General features: G+C 41.0%; 1 protein-coding gene across 4 annotated transcripts in view; it reads right to left on the bottom strand.

Annotated features, from left to right (window-relative positions):
* Positions 1-21116, bottom strand: part of si:ch211-119c20.2 (caskin-2) — a 66741-nt gene extending 45625 nt beyond the window's left edge. For 3 of the 4 annotated variants that reach the window (XM_037755228.1, XM_037755230.1, XM_037755232.1), the window contains exons 1-2: positions 20984-21116; positions 15324-15770 (exon numbers count right to left, since the gene is read on the bottom strand). In XM_037755228.1, the coding sequence (XP_037611156.1) occupies positions 15324-15417 (94 nt within the window). In that variant the 5' untranslated portion in view covers positions 15418-15770; positions 20984-21116. Of the gene's footprint in view, positions 1-15323; positions 15771-20740; positions 20912-20983 lie in introns of those variants that run through there. The other variant, XM_037755229.1, reaches the window with a different exon arrangement.

The raw sequence follows: 21116 nt of genomic DNA, 5'->3' as shown, positions 1-21116 counted from the left end.
TTGACCCATTCTTAATATAAAAATACTGATTAGTGCAACTTTGAATATGTAATATTGGTGAGTCCAGCTGTCTTGGTTAATGAGGGTGGGATCTTTTCTCTACTGCAGCAATACTTTGTGACTTAGGTTGATATGAAAATGTATTTTAACATAAAAGTCTGCTCTGGTGCATCTTAAATGTTGCTTGATACAAAATGCGTCTCACATTGTACTGATGGTAAATCTAGTGGATTTGTTGAGTGCAGCTTTCTGACATTTGCCCTTTTACTTTAACATCTGAGGATATCTGAAATGCATGTTCTTACAGCATATTTTTGGCCACAATTTAATCATTCTAAAAGACTATGCAAGATTGACTTCTCTATTTCAATGTTTTAGAAAAAAAGACAGAAAAGCCTTTCCACTGCTGTTTGGCTTTTTGGAATTGTGTTAAAGTTTTCCCTCTATATCTGGAAAAAATATTCCTTTTGAGTTATTACCACTGGGAATTCAAACCCACTCCCACCCACACCGGCTTCTCATTAACAAACGCAGAAAAGGACACTTGATTCAGGAGTTGTTTGTGGGTTGGGAAGAACGCGACGAGGACAAGGTAGCCAGCACACAAACACTACAGCCACAGTGGCCTGGGGCGACACCAAAATACAGGGGAGCGGGAAGAGGGGGTAATTTAAGGTCATCATCCCTCTCTGGAGATAACTGCTTTGTGGTCAGGTAAGGACCTCATCAAGGGAAGCACTTATCTGAGGAACACATCCATCTAACTGCACTGATTACTGAGAGGGTAAACACAGTCCCCCGAACCAAACCACCGAGGCCTCCAGCTTGGCTTTAGCAGTGTCAGCGTCCTTGGGTATGAAGTACGGAATCTGCCAAAATCAAAAAGGAATAAATAAATTACTCGATAAATATAATAAATTAAATGTAGCAAAGAAATATATTAAAAATAAATGCAACCATTAATTAATTGATAACATGTGACATAAATTGATATTTCTGTTTTAATCTGCTTCTTTATTTATTTATCTTTGTATTAATTCCCTTATTTGTTTGCTCTTCTGTTTAATAGTCTCTTTTATTTATTTATGTATTTATTCTTTATTAATTTTTTAATTCATTTATTCATTTATTTTTGCATTTATTTTTTATGAAATGCAAAGGGAAAATTGTGCAGAAAAAAATAAATGTATACATTTAAAAATAAATCCAAAAATAAAAGGGAAAATCAAACAGAGGAGTAATAAATAATGGAATTAATACAAAGATAAATAGATAAAGAAAATTAAAACAAAAATATCAATTTGTCACATTTTATCAATTAATTAATGGCTACATTTATTTGTAATATTATTTTTGCTACATTTAATGACATATTTATTTATTTATCGAGTCATTTATTTATTTTAGATTTTGGCAAGTTCCGTCCTCCATACTTGGCAGGTGATAAGGTGGTGACAAAATCCCTATAGGAGTGTGCATGTGTGAGTGTTTGTGTGAGGAGTGTAAAAACAAACTGGGATGTTAAGTCTCATCAACAGGGAGCCATCATCCAGCTCTCTGTGGTGAGGAGGACATTGCCTGTGTCAGCTTGAGCTGCTGCTGCTGCTGCCACGGCTTTCCCGACAAAAAAAAAATGAGAAGAGTCACTCCAGCTTCAAAAATAGCTCCTGCAAAGTGGTGAGACTTTCAGCAAAAGGTGGGATACCGTGGTATCTGGTGATGTGGTGATGTGGTGATGTTTCAAAGGTTGCATACAAGAATTGAGTAAATGACAGGAGAGGTTTAATTTTTTTACACCACGGTTGGGCTTAAGCTTAATTGCCACAATAGTCCATTAGCTTCAATTGATTTGTTAAGACTGTATGGCAACGTCATCACTGTTTAAAGCTTGAAAATAGCAATGCCCGAGGCTGAATATAAACCAACAAAGAGCAAATCAGATGTTATTTGCAGCAATACAGTGTTTTAAAGAGTGAGTACACTCCTATAACACTGTCACAACCACGGTTTACAAAAAAGGATCAAAATCGATGGAGCAGAACCATTTTTATTCCACACATTCCTTCCTTGTCAAAACCTGCCGCCTACATTACCCAACAATGCAACCTCCTACATGCTGCCTTCAAATGGGGTCGTGTTTACCGGGTCCATATGAACGCCCCCCTTTTGTGGTATTCAAAACTTCATAGGTGGAAATTTTCTGAAAGCTCAGAATTAAGGAGTTACTACGTGTTTGCTGAAGTTTTCAGAAATGGTGGAGGCCATGGAACTTCATTTTCGGTGGATTCCAAATTAAGATGTTGACGAGTTTTTCTTCATAATCTTATCGTACAGTATGTCTGATAAAAAAAGCTGATATTCCCAATGGCCTCATCTCTTTCCTCTGTCATTATGCCTTGCTAGCTTACTAAATTGTTAGCCTCTGTGGCTTCTAGGGCGCCGACAGTAGCTTCCATGTTGCAGCTACTAGCAGCGGTGTTCTCACGACTTAACCACTTGAACGGCAAGAATATCACGTACACGGATTAGCTATGTTAACTAACGTTTGTTAAATTTGAATCATACATATCTGCAATATTGTATTGACTTTTGCCGTTATGTTTCCGACTGAGAGGTAACAGCTAATGTTAGCTAGCAACCGGCAACACGCTATTAAATATAGAGCTGTCAGGGATTTAATGTTAATGTTCACCTGCCCGACACACAAAGAGCTGCTGTGTGACTGGTTGTACTATTAACAATACCAAAATCCAAGTCTCCAGATTTATATTAACGTTATACCTGTGTCTGGCGGCAGCCAGTCAAGAGGGGCTCATCTAACTTGAACTCTGACCGGAGTTTCAACCAAACAGACGCTGGTCCCCCAAGTCAAATCACACTTATGTCTGATCTCACGTTACCTATTTCATACCAGGTGATAATAATAATCAAACCTCATAATAATACGTCATATGATAATGGTATCTGGTGGCCGGACTCTGCAGGGGTCTACTGTTGTCAACAAGAACGTACAAACAATGCAAAATCTATAAAGGGTTGACTATAATCATGTGACCGGCTGCCAGAGCAGTTTTTCCCCCTTGTATACGCACGCACCCAGTAATGTTTATATACAAGAAATCCATCTATAAAACTTACATATATGCAATATATTTACATTATGTATGAACTTGTATATGCAGTAGATGTGTGTAGCTGTCCATGCCTGCTATCTGCACCACTCTATGAAAAGCTCTTTCTGATGTAATTTCAAAACTCTTCCAAAGTCGTCTGTAAAGTCATGTTTAACCTCACATTAAATATTTGTTTCATTATGTCCTCAATCAGGTTGGCGTTGAACTTGGACTTCACAAAAAATGTCACTGTCTGTCAAATATGCTTAGAAGAGACATCTGATCGTCAGGTGCAATCGCCTGTAATCCTGCTAAGTCATAGACTCACTGCCTGATATGTGATGAATGTCAATGAGTATGACTGCCTGCCGAGACAAACGAGCCCTGAAGCAACATCAGCATCAGTCTCTACATAGGTGAGTGGGGGGGCAGCCCAATGTGGTTTACTGATACAACGCCTCTCGTTTTACCTCCGCTTCTACAGGGAGACTAGTGTTGTACATAGACTGGGAATGGAAACAGAACTGGTTTGTTTGCTTGCTTGCTTGTATGCATGATGTGTGTGTGTTTATGACATTGTGTTCAAGTAAACAGATGGCGTAGGCATGTGTGCATGTACTGTTAATGCAGCTGGAGTTTACTGGCAGAGTTTGCTAACACTACAGAGGAAGGAAAAGGACAGTAAATAGTGCACACCACGCACCCAAGGGCATACATATGCACCAAATTTGTAACTTTATCAATTCTTCATCAATTGCTCCATCACAGCATCTTTTGCTGTAAGAATAAACTGGAACTAGGTCTTGAGAAAAACCCTCAACATCAAAACAGCTCCGGGTCGTATTATCCAATAAATTTGCTCCATTGTTAAAAAATGTAGGGAGTAATCTCCCGCGGTGCCTCTGGCAACTAGGTCAGACCCATCCAATATTTCGCTGACAATGAGCCAGTGTGGAAATGAAACAGATGATCTGCAGTGTTGTGTTGCATTGTGTATATTAGTGTGTGCACGTGAACCGGCATTGCTACATGTGTATACTTCCTCCTAAACAACAAGGAGGTTAGAACACACACCTGCAGGTTTCATATTGCATAACATGTCTCAGCCTTAGGGACGAAACACTTTACATACCATTCAAATCCTCTGTTGTTTACTCTACTTACCCAACTCTCTGCAGAGCTCCTTCATGATTTCCATGCTCTGGGTTGGACCAATTTACTACCTCAAAACATTGGCCTTGGGAGAAAACTAATTTGTTGGTTATTAATATTCATCATACACCCGAGGTTGGGCAATATGATGGTATAAATTGTACAGTAAAGGCTTTAGGGTGGCACGGTGATGCAGTGGTTAGCACTGTCGCCTCACAGCAAGAGGGTCACAGGTTTGAATCCGGCGCTTCTGTGTGGAGTTTGCATGTTCTCCCAGTGTTAGTGTGGGTTTTCTCCGGGATCCCCAGTTTACTCCCACAGCCCAAAGACATGCAGGTTAGGTTCATTGTTGACTCTAAATGTCCCGTATGTGTGAATGTGAGCGTGATAGTCTGGCGACCTGTTCAGGTTGCACCCCGCCTTCACCCAATGTCAGCTGGGATCGGCTCCAGCCCCCACGCGATAAGCGGTTAAAGATGATGGATGGAGTAAAGGTTTTAACACACCAGGGGCGTGACAAATAAACAACACGAAAATGTGATATAATCGCCTGTGACTATTTAGCACCGAAACCATTCATACTGGCAGCAAAGCGAATTTGCAACAGTTGCAACGAGGATGACCAGATGCCGGGACGGTCGTGAATTGCAAGCAGTTGTCCCAAATCCTGAATCTTGTCGTGTTTGTCCTGAAAATTAGACTAAACCCAAGTTTTGATGAGTTATAGCTTAATAAAACATTATACTGATCATTGTTAAACATTATTTTGGTGTTGCCCACAGACGGGCACCTTGACGGACATATTGCCTGAACAGGATACTGCACCAACAACAAGCATTTGTCCTCCAAACAGGTACAATGAGAGTATGACACATGGAATCACATTTCAACGTGTTTACAAAGAGAAACATAACTCCACTGATATTTTAGAAGACTACATGAATCCACGATTATCCTCAACCAAATACAAACAGAAATAATACTCCATCCCCTTCCATTTTAGTCTAATGAGATATTCCCTTTCCTTTTCATTGTCTTTGCTGCGTATCAAGCAGCAAGGCGGCCGAGGAATGACAGAAACCAATCCCTATCCCAGAACCACCGGCTATTACTGAAGAGGACCGGGGTGTAATGAGAGAAATATGACACAGGTTCACAAAGAGTTCGCCAACCTGGAATTGAAAAGTATTTGTGAATGCTGGCTCATCACTGTCTCCCCTTTGATGCTGTTGAGTTGTCTACACTGTCTGCTGTGTGCAGCAGTTTACCACTGTCACTTTTTTAATAAAGAATTTTTTTTCACAAAACCAAGACTTTTCCATCTCACTAATGATGGTGGTTTCCATGCCAAGTGACTTGTTTTATACTTGTGTTACAATCTCTAAAATAAAGTTGCGCTCATTTTTCGTCGCTGTTCATTCTAACGTTAGCAGAGTATTTTTCTGTCAAGTCTCGTCCCAAATTCGTCCCAAAATTTATTTTCATCCTCCCAGATTTTTGCAGCCCCGGGACGACAGGACGTCCTTAAGCTCGAACACTGGTTTCCACCAACTCTTCGCTCATTTCCATTTTAAAATAGTGAGAATTCAGTAGCAAAGCCTTGAGGCTATTTCTGATTATGCTGCTGAGGTCAACAAACAAACAATAAAATCTATTTCACAAATGCTCCTTTGCTTAATGACCCCTCCAGCTAGTTAGTTAACCATCGTGATTATTGGACTTATGCCAAACACCAGCACGAGGTCACGCACCCCTACATGGATGGAAAAGTCATTACATTTCTCATTTAACCTAAGAGGCGAGGATCAATACGCTCTTGTCCCCACATAATGTGGACTTTTGGTTGAGTGAGATGCCAAAACATTTCCCTAAGTGTTTAGACAAGGTCTAGGACGAGGGCTAAAGATAATACACGCTCATAGACTGGTCTGATCAAACACTATGCCAGTAATTGCCTTGACAAACTATATCAAGACAATACAAAACCCACCGAATGATGCCATTTCCCCAGCCCCTCTCAAACTTAAATCGACAGTAGACAGAATGTTTTTGGCGTCATTGGGCAAAAATTCCATAGTAACCTTTCAGCATATTATAATTCAAGTGTTCTGAGAGAAAACTGGACTTCTGCACCTCCTCATGGCTCTGTTTTCAGGCTTTAAAATATCTAGCCTGTGACGGGAGACTTCGGCCAATCACAGGTCATTTCAGAGAAAGAGAGCGTTTCTATTGGCTGTTCATTCAACGGAGGCAGCTGTCAATCACTCTCAAACTCTGATCAAACGGTCAAACTAGACAGCGCTGATCAAATATGAATCAATATTCTGTTACTGTAATGACTATTTCTTGCCTCAAATGTTTTCAGTAACATCTTGTAGTGTGCTGTTTAGCTGTAAAATGAGAAAGTTTGCTTCGGCTGGTGGGCGGTGCTTAGTATTTCCTCAACTGATCTCAACATGGCTGCCGGGTCAGAAACTTTCTCATTTTACAGCTGAACAGTACACTACAAGATGTTTCTGAAAACATTTGAGGCGAGAAATTGTCATTACATTGATTCATATTTGATCGTCGAGCGTTTGATAGAAGTTCGCGAGTGATTGACAGCTGCTCCGGGATTGCAAGGCTCGAGCTTGGCTCTTATTGGTTGTTTTCCTCCGGTCCGTGAAATCTCGCAGATGCCATTAGGAGCACCGGAGGACACAGAGGAACATGATTTTTTTTTTCAGATTTTACTACTGTCAGGATATAGTGACAGTTTGAGCAAACATCATAAATTTATTTTCATAAAAATTACCAACTGCAGCTTTAAGGCGAGACAGTTTCAATCATTTGAAAGTTTGAGACTTAAAAACCTGCTTTGGTCTGCGGGGGAAAGCCAGATGATGAAAAACAAATTGGTTGCACCGCAACCTTGAATACATCAGTGAAGCAATCTCTGATTCCACCTCCCATGTCACAGAAGTGCACAAACAATGATGTTTTAACCAAAATTACATCCAAAACACTATTATCCAGGCACTTTCTCATTACGGTGTAATGTTATATCTTATACTGAGGCACGGTAGCCTATCAAACAACTACAAAGCCAGGAGATATGAACAGCCGCCGCGCACTGTGATTTCTATTTGCTTCCGATTCGGAGACGGGAAGAATCAAAACAGTGCGATAACGCAAGAAGATCAAAGCCACAAGAGCAACCCTCTCCTGCTGATTCTCATTACCGCTACCAGATACTGACACAGCCCAATTCCCATTCGGGAGACACGGTCCTTACCCACACACATACAGTATACACATTCATGTAAATAAACCGCAAGGAGACCTCCTTGTCAGACAATCACATTTTCCTTGTCTGTACAAGCACAAAAGCAATTTCACAAACTCATAATACTCCGCCGACAGGTATGTATTTTCTGTACCTTTCCACAGATTAAAATCCAAACACATAAATACAGTTGCAGGGCATGTAGAGGCAGAAACCGGTGACACAGTGCCTCGCACTCTGAATGCTGCATTCATGCACCTGTCTGAGTGACGGCTTGTTTTTTAAGTAACAGGAGAAAAGAATGGAGCTCATAGAGGATGAGTGCCAGACTCGACAATGTGCAGCCTGGAGCTAGTAATAAAAGGCTAGTTATGCTAGATTAAATGTCGCTGTCTTTTGCAACCACACACGCACTGCTTAATTCCTTTGGTAAATTCCGAAGCAATCCTAGACAAGCTGCCCCCATCTGTCAGGGGAGGAGAGGGGTCAGGATTAATGCGTGTGTGTGTGACAGTGTGTGTGTGCGTGTCTGATACAGTGCAAGAGTAGGTGAACGCCAAAGCAGTTCACACACTACTTGGCTGCAACCCAACTGTCTGGCTATTAAAGTACAGTAGAAGAGTGATTAGCCCAGTTAGCTGGTTAGCTAATGGGCTAACCGCAACACCCTGCTGCTACAGACTCAAAACAAGACTCAAAATGTGATGAGACAAGATTTGAAAAGTTGAAAGAAAATCAACTATTTGTGTGTTTTGGGCATATGCTGTATAATATGCATGGACACAACACACATGCTTTAATCCACACAAGCACATTCTTATACACATAGGCACAAAAACACCTCTTCTTACTTCTTACTTAAGTCTATCAGACTTCTAATCTGGCTCTAGTCCAGATGGGTCATCCCTAATTGAAGGTACAGGGATGAAGGAAGGAGGAAGCCAAGATAAAGGATGGGGGGGTGGAGGTGGGGGTTGTTAAAGAAAAGGCAGGTGCTGATGGAAGGAAGGAAGAACCCAAACGTAACATCTTAAAGTAAGTAGGGCTTACTTAGTAATTTAGTAGGGCTGTCAGTTGATTAAAATATTTAATTGTGATTAATCGCAAATTAATCAAATTTTTTTTATCTGTTCAAAATGTACCTTAAAAGGGAGATTTGTCAAGTGTTTAATACTCTTATCAACATGGGAGTGGACAAATATGCAACAACAGCTGTCAGTGTGTCAGTGTGCTGACTTGACTATGACTTGCCCCAAACTGCATGTGATTATCATAAAGTGGGCATGTGTGTAAAGGGGAGACTCGTGGGTACCCATAGAACCCATTTTCATTCAAATTTCTTGATGTCAGAGGTCAAGGGATCCCTTTGAAAATGGCTACACCAGTTTTTCCTCGCCAAAATTTAGCGTAATGTTGGAGCGTTATTTAGCCTTCTTTATGACAAGCTAGCATGGTTGATAGCAAAGGATTCCTGAGTGCCGTTAAAACAAATTAGCGATAACGAGTTATTATTTGCTTTCTTTCCTTCTCTCGATGAGAAGATCAAAATCTATCTCATATCTGACCATTAAGTGCGGAGCTGGAACCAGGATGTGGTTAGCCTAGAATAGCATTAAAACTGGAAGCAGGGGTAAAAGCTAGCCTGGCTCTGTCTTAAGTGAAAAACACCTCTAAAGCTCACTAATGAACATGTTGTATCTTGTGTGTTTAATCTGTACAGAAATGTAAAAATCACAGTTTGTGGCTTTAGGGCAAGTTACAGGCCGGAACTATTTCTGGACAACATAACAAACAGTTTATCCATCCACCCAGCAATTATGTGCAGCGTATCCCACTATAGCTGTGTATAGGTTGCCGGGTACATTCAGAGGCCGCAGGTTATTGTCATAATTAGCATATAGGTCACAGTGACATTGACTTTTGACCACCAAACTCTAATCATTCATCCTAAAGTCCAAGTGGACGTTTGTGCCAAATTTGGAGAAATTCGCTCCAGGCGTTGCTGAGATATCGTGTTCACGAGAATGGGACGGACGGAAGGATGGAGGGATGGATGGATGGACGGATGGACGGACAGACGGACGGACGGACGGACGGACGGGCAGACAACCCGAAAACATAATGCCTCGGGGCCACGGCTATTGCCGGTGCGGAGGCATTAAAAAAAAAAAGAAATGGCATCTTAAAGCATAATGATTTGATGATGAATGAGATCACCAGTAGAGCTTCAAATGACACTTAACACTATTAAGTTAACAGTACAGGGATATATATCTGCAAAACCAAGCTGTGAATAGAGAGATGCTTACAGTGAACAGGCCTAAGTTTTCTAAAGAATGTTAGAAAGTATAACTTATTGCAGAAAGGTCATTAATGATTCATCAATAACAGAAAAAACGCCACCAGTATGGATTGTGAATTTCTGTTTTTGAAGTGTGCACAGAATTCTTAAGTAAGTTCCCAATGGGAACTACCAATTTAAAGCAATGAGTTTCACTGGTGTTGAAGCTGATGTGAGGATTTCAGATCTTTAGAGCTGTCTCATAACAAAAAATTATCATAACAAATCTCAGCAGAGTTCCTGTGGACTTGAAACATTATTCGAATCAATACTCTTGATACTTGATTAATCAATTAGTTGATGGGCAGAAAGACTAATTGCCAACTCTTATGTCAATTGGTTAATAGTTGAAGTAGTTTTTCCAAGCATAAATGTCAAACGTTCTCTGGTTCCAGCTTCTTAAATATGAGGAATTACTACTAGTATGGGCCAGCCTGAACACATCATTTTGATATATTGTTCGCCTGCATTCAACTAGGACTCAGCTGATAATATCGTAATAGTGATGTGATTATGATGTGTTAATCACAACCACAACCTTAGCATGGCTTACTACTGTTACCTGTGTGTTTTTGTGACGTTCTGAGTCATCAATATATTGTGTACGGATCAAAATAGCTGACACAATAGATGTTCAAATATGATCTTTTTTGCCTTTTGTCTTGGCTGTTTGTCCATCTGTCCGTTGAGAATTACCTAAAGGCCTCGCATTTACCGTGACAGAGTAGAGGGTTGGGCCGTGGGTCAAGATGAAAGCAAAGCATGTGTTGCAACAAAAGACATTGTAATCACAAAGACCTTTGAAGAACCTCTAGTCTCTTGTGGTCCCCATTCAGGGAGGGGCGAACAACACCCACTTCAGTCCACTCCCAGTCAAGAGTATGTGAGCGGAGCGAGATGACTTTACACGTCAAGCTGTAACTCTAAATGCAACACAATGCATTTTAGAGCTAGCTGGACAGAGGCTGCAGCCTTCTGTGTAACCGCTCTATCTATCTACAATGAGTCCACCTGATTCGTTTGCTTGCACCACCTAAGCAAAAAGAGGCAGGCCGTGGTAAGTCCACTTAAATTGACTGAGCAGCCAACCTGATGTCAGCAGATGGCTGATCGGAGAAGAAACCTCCTATCTCAGCTCCCTGTCCATCAGCCAGCCTCAGTGCCACCGCTAATCCCCTCGGGACACTGCAAGTCTGCTCTGCCACCTCCCAGACAGCTTTAACATTAGGTGGGGGGGAAGTAGTCTTGATTTTGTCTGAGGGAGGGCCAACAGTGTCAGAATTGTCAGAAAACTCCTGTTTTAAACATATTAGTTGTTTTTGATCAATTAGTGCGAGGAACTAAGGAGACCCAGGAACTAAACTCAGGAACTAAGCGGCTCCTTTGCATAACCACTTCATTTGTAAAATTGTAAAGATTAGGTAAATTACTGATAATGGATTAAAAAGCAAAAGCTTTGTATGACAATTTCCATGAGCACAAGGTAGCATATTCTAGTTATTTATTTTGTCCGACCGTCCGAGATCCAAAAATATTTAAATTTACCACAATATAAAACGGGGATAATCAGTAATTCCTCACACAGGACAACCTGGAATCAGAGGACTTTTGGTATTTCTGTTTGATAAATGACTTTAAGGTATAATCATATTAAGGTTTGCTCAAGGTAACGGCCCGTTTCATTTTGGTCACCTGTCAATTGCGTCATATCCCTTTTATGTATACTAGGGCCGCACAATTATGGCCAAAATGATAATTATAGGGATGTTAATAATTAACCTTTTAACCGTTAACCGACATTAAGAATTTTATTGGTTAAATCGGTTAAAAGAAATATTAACAATTAATTAAAAAACTCAGAGGAGCGGCTTGTCAGTAAAATGAGAAAAGCGGCGCTTGACAGACCCTATGTGTGTGACTACGGGGAGCACAAAGCCACCACCAGCACTACAGCTGCTAAAGTAGCACAAACACACACAGTTTGATTGAACACTCGCTAAAGTTACGCCGCTCCGACAGAGTATCGTTACGCCGGGCAGACACACGGCTGACAACCTGCTAAACTAAATGTGTGGTGGAGAAAGAGACCGCATGTCCACGACACCACACGCAGCACCGTGGCTGCTACAATAACGCTCCCGGACGGGTGAACTGGGAACTCAGTTGTCTGTTGTGTTCATACACTGCAGCTGGTGCACCGCTGCATACGAGGATCCAGCCGCGCCCAGAGAGCAGACGGGAAAACAAGTAATATACAGTATATGACCCTTCTACTCTGTACTGCTGCCGCAACATTCAGGAGAGATTTTTAACGGGCTGCCGTTGTAGGGTGTGTGCGCAGCGGCATGACGGCTCCCCAAAAGTGAAGCTATAACATTTCGATCGCCAGCTGGTGGCTGGCTGTTAGTTTAGGAAGTGCTTAATGTGATATGCAGTTTTCCATGAGCGGAGCACGCATTTTAAACGTCAATATCGCAGGCAATCATGTTCATTTAATTGTGAGAAGCTAAAATCGTGATCGCTATTAATATTCGATTAATTGTGCAGCCCCAATGTATGCGTCATTATTGTGGTTGCCATTGTTACCAACAATGTCATTTTGGTGAGGAAAAACTGGCATAGCCCTTTTCAAAGGGGTCCCTTGACCTCTGACCTCAAGATATGTGATTGAAAATGGGTTTTATGGGTACCCACGAGTCTCCCTGTTACAGACACATTTGAAGTTAATGAGAGAATTCAGAGTTTTAATAAGTAAGTCATATAAATAATCAACAGGTAGTACATTACACACTCTATTTATATGTACATAACTATTTTTGGAGTGGCTGGTTTTAAAAACCTTCCAAAGCAGGTCACTACCAACCAACCGATCAATCAGCCCTTATTGACAGGGCCGCTCCGTGGATGTGAGACAGTGGAGGTCATCTGCAGAGCCCTCACTGCCAGCTGCAGCATCTGCTGCACTGCTGTCAGACACTGCAGGCTATGACTGAAGTGACAAATGATTACACCATTGACAAAGTTCTGCGAAGGTCCTCGAGGATTAGTGGTGTTGAAAGCAGCGTGTGCATGCGCGTGGGAGTCAGTATGACGGCGGGAGATTAAGAGATACACAGGCAAATGGCATTTTCTGTCCATTTGAGCAACAATTTCACACTTTCTTGCACAAATTTCATCAATATCTTTGTCAATAAAGTCAACTGAGCATGTAAACTATGGTCTTTTTGACAAACACCCCGCTTCATTTCACACAGTTAAGGCCTTTACACACCGGTGGCGTTTTTCTCGCACGTCAGTATGTTTTTTCTAACTGTTGTTTTTGTCATGAATACTTTCACACAGAATATGAATATTAAGGTCTTTTTTTAATCCGTCATCCGATAAAAAAACGTTAGGCACAGAAAAAAAAAAATGTGCAGTACAAGACAAAACTGAATTAATTACGTGGGTGCAATGGATAGCGCTAGTCCCAAACAGGGCTAATGAATGAATGATATTAGCAAGAAGCCATCGTTTAGCTGCCTAGAGCACAACACTGCCATCTAATCTCGACCATCCCCAATTCCAAACTATCATTAAATTCGGCATCTCTATATTCTTTCATTTCTTTATCGTAAAGTGCTTTGTGCTGGGATACAAAGTGAATGTTTATTAGACGCCATTCTAACGGTGGCTCTGAGTGGTCAAACAACCCTCTTTCGCCTTTAGACTGATGCGAAAAAACGCAGAAAATAGAACTTGTTCCGAGAACTTTAATGATGGACGAAAGTTTCGGAGTCAGAGTGTAAACGTGATTGACACAACGTGAGGTCGTATTTATTTTTAATCATCCGAAAAATTTGGTTTGCAAAGGCCTTTACGCTGCAAAAAAGCGGCATCATTTTTTTTTCCCGGAATGAGGTACATTTTTCTGAGCTTTCGCAATGCACATAAAGGCATCAACCAATCACATTGTGCGGAACGGATTGAGTTGCGCCTATGAAACAATACAGAGGCTGGTTGTGTCTAGAAGCTAACCCACAAGTTGCGAAACTCTCGCGAGATGGTTGAGGTTAGGCATTGACCTCAAATGGTTAAGGTCATGATAGGTCGTCGGGTAGCGAGTCTCGCAGGGTTTTTGCACATTTTCGTAACTTATGGGTTACCTTCTAGACACGACCACAGAGGCGCCGTAGTCCAAACCAAGACAGCAAACTTTATTACTCCTTTCAACCTTTACAAAGGCAGCGCATACCAGATCCAATCCCTCCCTTCTAACTTTTCACAATAAAAGCCCATATAATATTCGCAGACACGTATTCCGCATTTTCACGTCGTTCATTCCTCACGCCCCCGGAGTGTAAAGGCCTTTACAATTATTTTCCTATGGAGGACTAAAAAATTACTTAATCATAAATAAATAAATATAAGAATTAATATATAAATGCATGCTGAAATAAATACAGAATTAAATGCATAAATAATATTGGTAATTAATCTGGTAATAAATTTTCTTAAGTATTTGTTTCACTTTTTATTTCTGTATTTCTTCTTTCATTTGATTAAAATATCTATATATTTATTTTGTATATATTTAAGCATTTATCTACATATTTTTTTTAAAGCTGGGTATTTGTATTAAGACTGAGCTGCTCTTCCACAACACATGGAGTACCTCACTCAAGGGTACCTTGATGGCGGTTTATAAAACAGCAGAGGATATTACTCATTCACTTTTCCCCAGCCGCATTTTCCCAGCCAGTTTGGCAGCCATTGGCTGCTCACAAACAGAGGCGCACAGCAGTACAAAAGCAGACAATATTACTTTTTAAATATTCTCTGCCAAGTGGCGCTCGCTGTCTGTGTAGTGTGTGTGCAGTGTGTAACAGGCTTTTTCCTGACAGCCCCAGCTTTGTTCCCAGAGCTTGTCACTGAGCAGCCAGCCATACTGATGAAAGCCCAGAACAGATAACGCCACAAAGAGAGTCTTCAACTTCACAGCCTGCTTGGCCTTAACTTTCCCCAGGCTTGGATAAGGGAGAGCCCTGTCATTTGCAACAATGTTGCTGCGGAGGGCTCGCTTGTCGCCTGACTTGGAATCTACGCAGATAAGGACATGTGAGAGCAGAAGAAAAGACCCCTGCAACCCACACAGCGAGACGCACGAGCTGCAGGGGTCTGTGTTTAGGAGATTAGCTTGTGTTGTGCCGCAGTTTGAATCCACTTAGTCCCAAATTGTCCCTGACCCGACTGCTGGAGGGGGCTGTGTTTTGTGGTCGACAGCTGAACCTGATCTTGTGGTTATCGCACAGAAACTCTCTTGGTTAAAGAAGTGACATCCTCCCATGGCGGTAGCTCTGGCTCTGCTATCTATTTCATCGTGGAAACACTCCCAGGCCCAGAGCACAGAACAAACACTTAGTAATAACAGAAAACCATGTATCCCTCTGTCCCCTGTTAGCTCCATACTCACTGGTTTTGTTGCATTTGACTTTGGAGAGAAGTTTGTGCGCCAGCAGAAGATCTCCAGTCTTCACCGCCACCAGCAGATCCTGTTCTTTCCCCATGATTACACACCTAACCACTGAATTGTTTCTTGTCTTTTTCAATGCTCCTTCAGGCGAACAGTTTCAGCAAACATTTGTCAGCAAGCTAACAGGTAGCTGCCGAATCCCGGCTATGAGGTGATGTTGGTGAATAGAGTGAAGGGGCCTCAGGTGAACTGGTCCAGGATATCTTTTTCCTCTCGCTGTTGGAGTTTGGGTCCATTCTCTCCGATGGGTGCTGGCTGTTTGGTGCTGATCTTGGATCTGGAGTTACAGCAGGACTAGTAGAGGTTTAGTTGCATGCTGGGCTGAGTGTATGGTCATAGTCCGTCTCTGTCAACCTGGAGGCAGCAGCACCCCAACCTGCCATCACACTGCAAAAGACAGAAATCAATTTAAGATAATATGCAAAATACATTCCATGCAAAACGTGGCCTCTTTGTAGCACTACCATAACTATGACACTGCCGTTTTTTACCATACAGTATAATGTGTAGGGCTGGGTATTAAACCTAAATACTTCTTTGTTGCTGACAGGAGCTGTGGCACTGAACGCTTGCTCAAATTTGTACTTTTCTTTACTTATTCTTGGATCACTTAGTTTCGATTTAAATCATAGTTTTGCCAATTTTGGACTATTTTAATTGGGTAAAGATCTTGTATGGCTGCTTCTGTTAAACGGGGCTCCATCTCCAACGCTGTATCCAGTTCTCCTCCACGCTTTTTACAAGTGGGTTCCAATTTGTTTTTGGTTCTACGTTCTGTTGTTAGAGCTACTTTATCGATTACACCTGTCACTTGTTTTTTGTGATTAATCGATGAACCATTTAGTGTATAAAATGTCAGAAATGTGTGGAAAATGGCCATCACAGTTTCCAGTCGCCTATGATGACACATTCAAATGTCTTGTTTTGTCCGAACTGCATTCTAAAACACAAAGATATTCCATTTATAATGATTAAAAAACAGCAAAAAACTGCATTTCTCACATTTTGGAAACTAGAGGAATAACGGAAAGCCAGCAAATGTTTGTCATTTTTACTTATATAACAATGAATTGATGAATTTTCTGGGAACCGACTTATCGTTGCATCACTATTAGTTCCAGTTGCCCCCTTCAGCAGCATGAGTGCCAAGGTAAAGTGTTATGACTTAATATCAATCAACAAAACCCTTTTTGATAGATGAATGCCAACAGGATTAGTCCAAAAACAATGACTAGGCATGTGACTTTAACTTGACCCAACATTTGTTTGTTTACTCAGTTCCAGGAAGTCCCGTCCCTCATCAGTGTGCAGCTAATCTGTTACTCTTCCCGTGCAGGAATAAGGCCTCCGTCCATCGATAACATTCCCTGAACTTTAAGGAAGCATCGTTTCAGTCCAAACCGTGTCTGGAGTTCTGCCAGCTTACGTCTTTGGAAAAACATCTGCATTTTTCTTTCCAAGGAGGAAGATGAGGCAAAGCTGACCTGTACTGCTTCAAAACAAAACCAGTTAGCCTGAGGCCTGTACTACGAAGTGAGTTCAACATACCCAGGGTATCTTCTCGTTATCTGGCTTCACTAACCCTAACAAACCAGATCCCGCTAAGCGGTCCTACGAAGGTGGTTATCAACTCGGTAAATCAACCCAGGGTTTCTCAATCTGGATGTGAGCGCGTTCACATGAACGGGGAGTTGTTTGCAGCATCTGACCAATCACTAACATGGACAAGTCTACAGATTTGCAGACAGACAGGCAGAGCAGCACAAGTTACAAAGAGTAAACTATATTAGACAAATACGAAGAAATTAAACACATAATCCCGGCTAAAAGTAACACAGTTGAAGCTGCCAAATGCAGGAAGGACTGCTGGCAGAAGAAAAAACTCCTGATGTGTAAAACACTCAAAAGTCAGATATAGTCGTCTAGATATGAATAGCTTAAATATCGTAAATGTATTACGGATGACTGGATTACACCTAACCATGCTCAGTATTAGTTATGTAGCGTGTATGACTATTTGAACCTTCTTTCAGCTGCGTCCCCCCCTCTCCGGCGGTATGAAACGGACTCAAGAGGAAGTTAAAAAATAAGTATGAAAATATAATTAAAAGAGGAAAGCACCCCCAGCATACAGCCAAGCTGTCCTTCCTACATTAGTCAGTTTAAACTGTGTTGTTTTTAGTCTGGATTATGACTTAAACTTCTTCATATGTGTGTAATATTACCATACGATTCGAGCACTGAGCTCTGATTAGTCAGTAGGCGGTACTTTTATACGAGTTGATCTCTTATCTGGAACATAACCTGCTCCGGAGCAGGTTAGCTGTTCAGCATCAGTTACCATGGCGATGTACCCCGGTAAGAAGTGAACCACATTCGTAGGACTGAAAACCCAGGGTTAACACTGAAGTTACCTCGCTAACGCCAAATCCTACTTCATAGTACAGGCCTCTGAAATCTCAAATCGCGTGGGGCAGCAAGTGAAGAAACACTAAGAGGACACAAAATAACCAGGAGAAATGTATTAACTCTCTCTGAGACCCCGCGATCCTGACCGACTTTACTGCCTTTCAGAGGCTGTAGCAGGTTCAGTTTTAGAGCTCGGAGCTGAAGATATCATGAAACTAGAAAAACCTAAAGAATCCATCAATACCAACCATGTCATACTAGCTTGTCGGGAACGAGGTTAAATCCAAAGTTAGGCTAAATTTTGTTGAGTAAAAATTTCCATGGCCATATTCAAAAGGGTCCTTTGACCTCTGACCTCAACATATGTGAATGAAAATGGGTTCTATGGCTACCCACGAGTCTCCCCTTTACAGACATGCCCACTTTATGATAATCACATGCAGTTTGGGGCAAAAAACAAACAATTTTTTGCATGCAGTATTAATTTGTTATTTTCGCCAAATAGTGTGTTTGAATATTTCTGCATACTGGGGTCCATAAACAGTCTTGAATTACATAAATTGGGTATCACTGTAAAGCTGAGACTGTTGTGGATCCAATGAACCCAACTGTATTCATGTGTGATGATGTTAGTCTCCATAGTAGCCATTTCATTGTAGTGAGACCATTTTTTTAAACTTGACCTCACTGTAAAAAATGACCTGTGGTGACCTCTAGCATAATCACAGCCTCATGAAAGTTTACAACCACAAACTACAGACCTAGAGCATGGAAGATGGATGGCTTTCCTAGCTAGAATGACAATAAGGGGGTTTCTGAGCAGTTTCCAGAACAGAAGTGCTCGCCATTCAATCGTCAAAAAATGCAATTCTTGCAGAAATCTCCAACTGTCAAAAGCTTTTGATACCAAATCACAGCATGGCTTTTTCTATGGTGTTCCTCGAAGTGTTGATGACTTAATGTGGTATTTTGGAGGGATTATTGATCATTTTTATCAATTCTCAAGGGTAAAAAATGGTTAAATTTAGCACCAAATCTGTGTAACAAATGGTATCAACCTCAAAATGCTTATGATATATAATATACCATGGGAATGGCCATTACATACTTATATCATTATGTTGTAAGCCCTTAAACACTTTCTAAATTTATTTGAATTAATCAATTCATGTTTATATCCGATTGATGACTAGAACCACTTGACACACAGTGCTGAGCTGCATCTCAGATTACTCCTCAGGTTCCCAGCTTTCAGATGATGTGCACCACTTCTATGTGACATCTACTGTTGACCTGCTATCTCCCCCTACAGACCGCCTGTACCTCCCTAAAAAAGACAAAAACGGGTCTATTGAGGGTTAAAGTGTAAAAAAAACAGTCCCCACAGCATCCAATTAAAACAGTAGAGTCCATTCTGTGTGAAAAACAAAAGGACTATCAAGCTAAGAGGCAATCTTGGAAGAGATAGTGCAGCATCCAGAAGTTTTGAGATTTTTAAAAAGTCAGCTGTATTTGTTTAGCAGACCTCAGAAGCATTTTTATTCTCCTTGACATCCCAACAGAAATGCCAAACCCCCCTCAAGTAAATAATCTGTTTCAGCAGCAGGCTTTTGTCTTTGGTCGAGTTTGAATTCATAGTCTGTGTTGCGCTTGGGGAACACTTTGCAAGTCAAACACACGAGGTAGACTATCTTGTCTTCCAGCCTATTTAGGGCTGTTAGACGGATAGTTCCGTTATTCCTCCGGACTACTGTGTGATCACGCAGCAGCGTAGCCCAACAGCAGATGCCAATGCATGTCTTTGCACTGACACATGATCTAAAACTAGCCCGGCACCTTGCCAGGCAGTAAACCACTGCACAGCCCTTCACTGACAGGAGCCAGAATGTAAACAAGGAGTCCAAAATGGGCTTGTTAGCCTAAATGCCAATGGATAGAGAAGTAGTTAAATGGGGTTCGGTGGCAATGGGTGACTTTCTCAATGAATCATGAGTGACAGGTGCCACACATGTAAGAAAGCCCTTGATAAATCCCACAGTTCCATGAGCTGTCTGAAAATATTTACTTTAATCAACCAAGTGAAATTATTTAATAAATAAAAAAACTAAATTTCTTTTCATTGATATTTAACTTCTTAAAAATAGGATTTAAGGTCTTCATAACTGGTTAAAAAGTTCAATAGTATGTCTTGGGAGCACAAATTTCCTTTCCTCACGATTTCAGAACCAAACCCCATTCACGACTCTGACAATCTAATCCCACTTTACTTGCCAGCAAAAGGTACACATCAATTATGACAACTTTAAAGAACTTTTAAAAAAATATTACTGTTGCTTGTAAATTCGGCATACATCAAATCCACAAATCTGCAGTAACATATCAGTAACACCTCAAGGTTTCCACCAACATACACACCGATGGTAATGAGAAGGGTGAAACCATTGCTAAAAGTTGAGATTTCTTTTAATAAGGTCCTGTATGGTGGATACTAGTGTATATGCCAAATTTACTAAATTGACATTGACATTTGACTTCTTAAAAAAAGAATTTAAGGTCTTCATAACTGGTTAAAATGCTCAACAGTGGAGCACAAATTTCCTTGTAACAATTTCAGACCAAACCCCATTCTCAAATCCGACAATTTAATTCCACTTTGCTTGTCAGCAAAGGTACACATCAATTTGGACAAATTTTAAGACCTTTAAGAAATCATTAAGGTGTGCTTGTAAATTCGGCATACATCAAATTTAATCAAATCCACAACATATCCTTACACCTCAATGTTTCTAACTTATTCTTCTACATCCAACCTCCAAAATGCTCAACTTGAGTGGTTGCTAAAAGTTGAGATTGTTTTAAAATGAGGTCCTGTATGGTGAATAACGTATAAACCGAATTTACAAGAAGACACTAACGGTTCGTTAAAAGTTATTATACATTAACATTACCTTTTTATACTGTTTGCTTTATGAGTAAAACAACATGAATGTTGGATTCCCTCCAGTACATTGAGCCTCTCCTCGTTGCTAACTTGTCAGCTGTCAAAGGTGTTCCGACTCCCGGCCACGCAAAGTCCCACAAACACACGTCTTTTACGTCTTTAACGCCAACTATTTTATATAAATTGAGGTCGTATCTCTCAGTTAGCTTGTTCCGAATAAATAAGTTACTAAAGAGAGGAGAGTTCTCACCTGTTGTAGCCGATGAAGTGCAGGTGGTAACAGACGACACACACACATTCACACTGTTACTGAGTTACTGTGGGAAGAGCGCTGCTCAGCACGAGACGGAGCGGCAAGTCAACAGCGTCATGGTTACAACTTC

This window comes from Sebastes umbrosus, chromosome 20, assembly GCF_015220745.1.
Source record: "Sebastes umbrosus isolate fSebUmb1 chromosome 20, fSebUmb1.pri, whole genome shotgun sequence".
Lineage (NCBI taxonomy): Eukaryota > Metazoa > Chordata > Actinopteri > Perciformes > Sebastidae > Sebastes > Sebastes umbrosus.
Note: the sequence above shows the minus strand (reverse complement) of the source record. Positions and strands in the feature narration are given on the sequence as shown.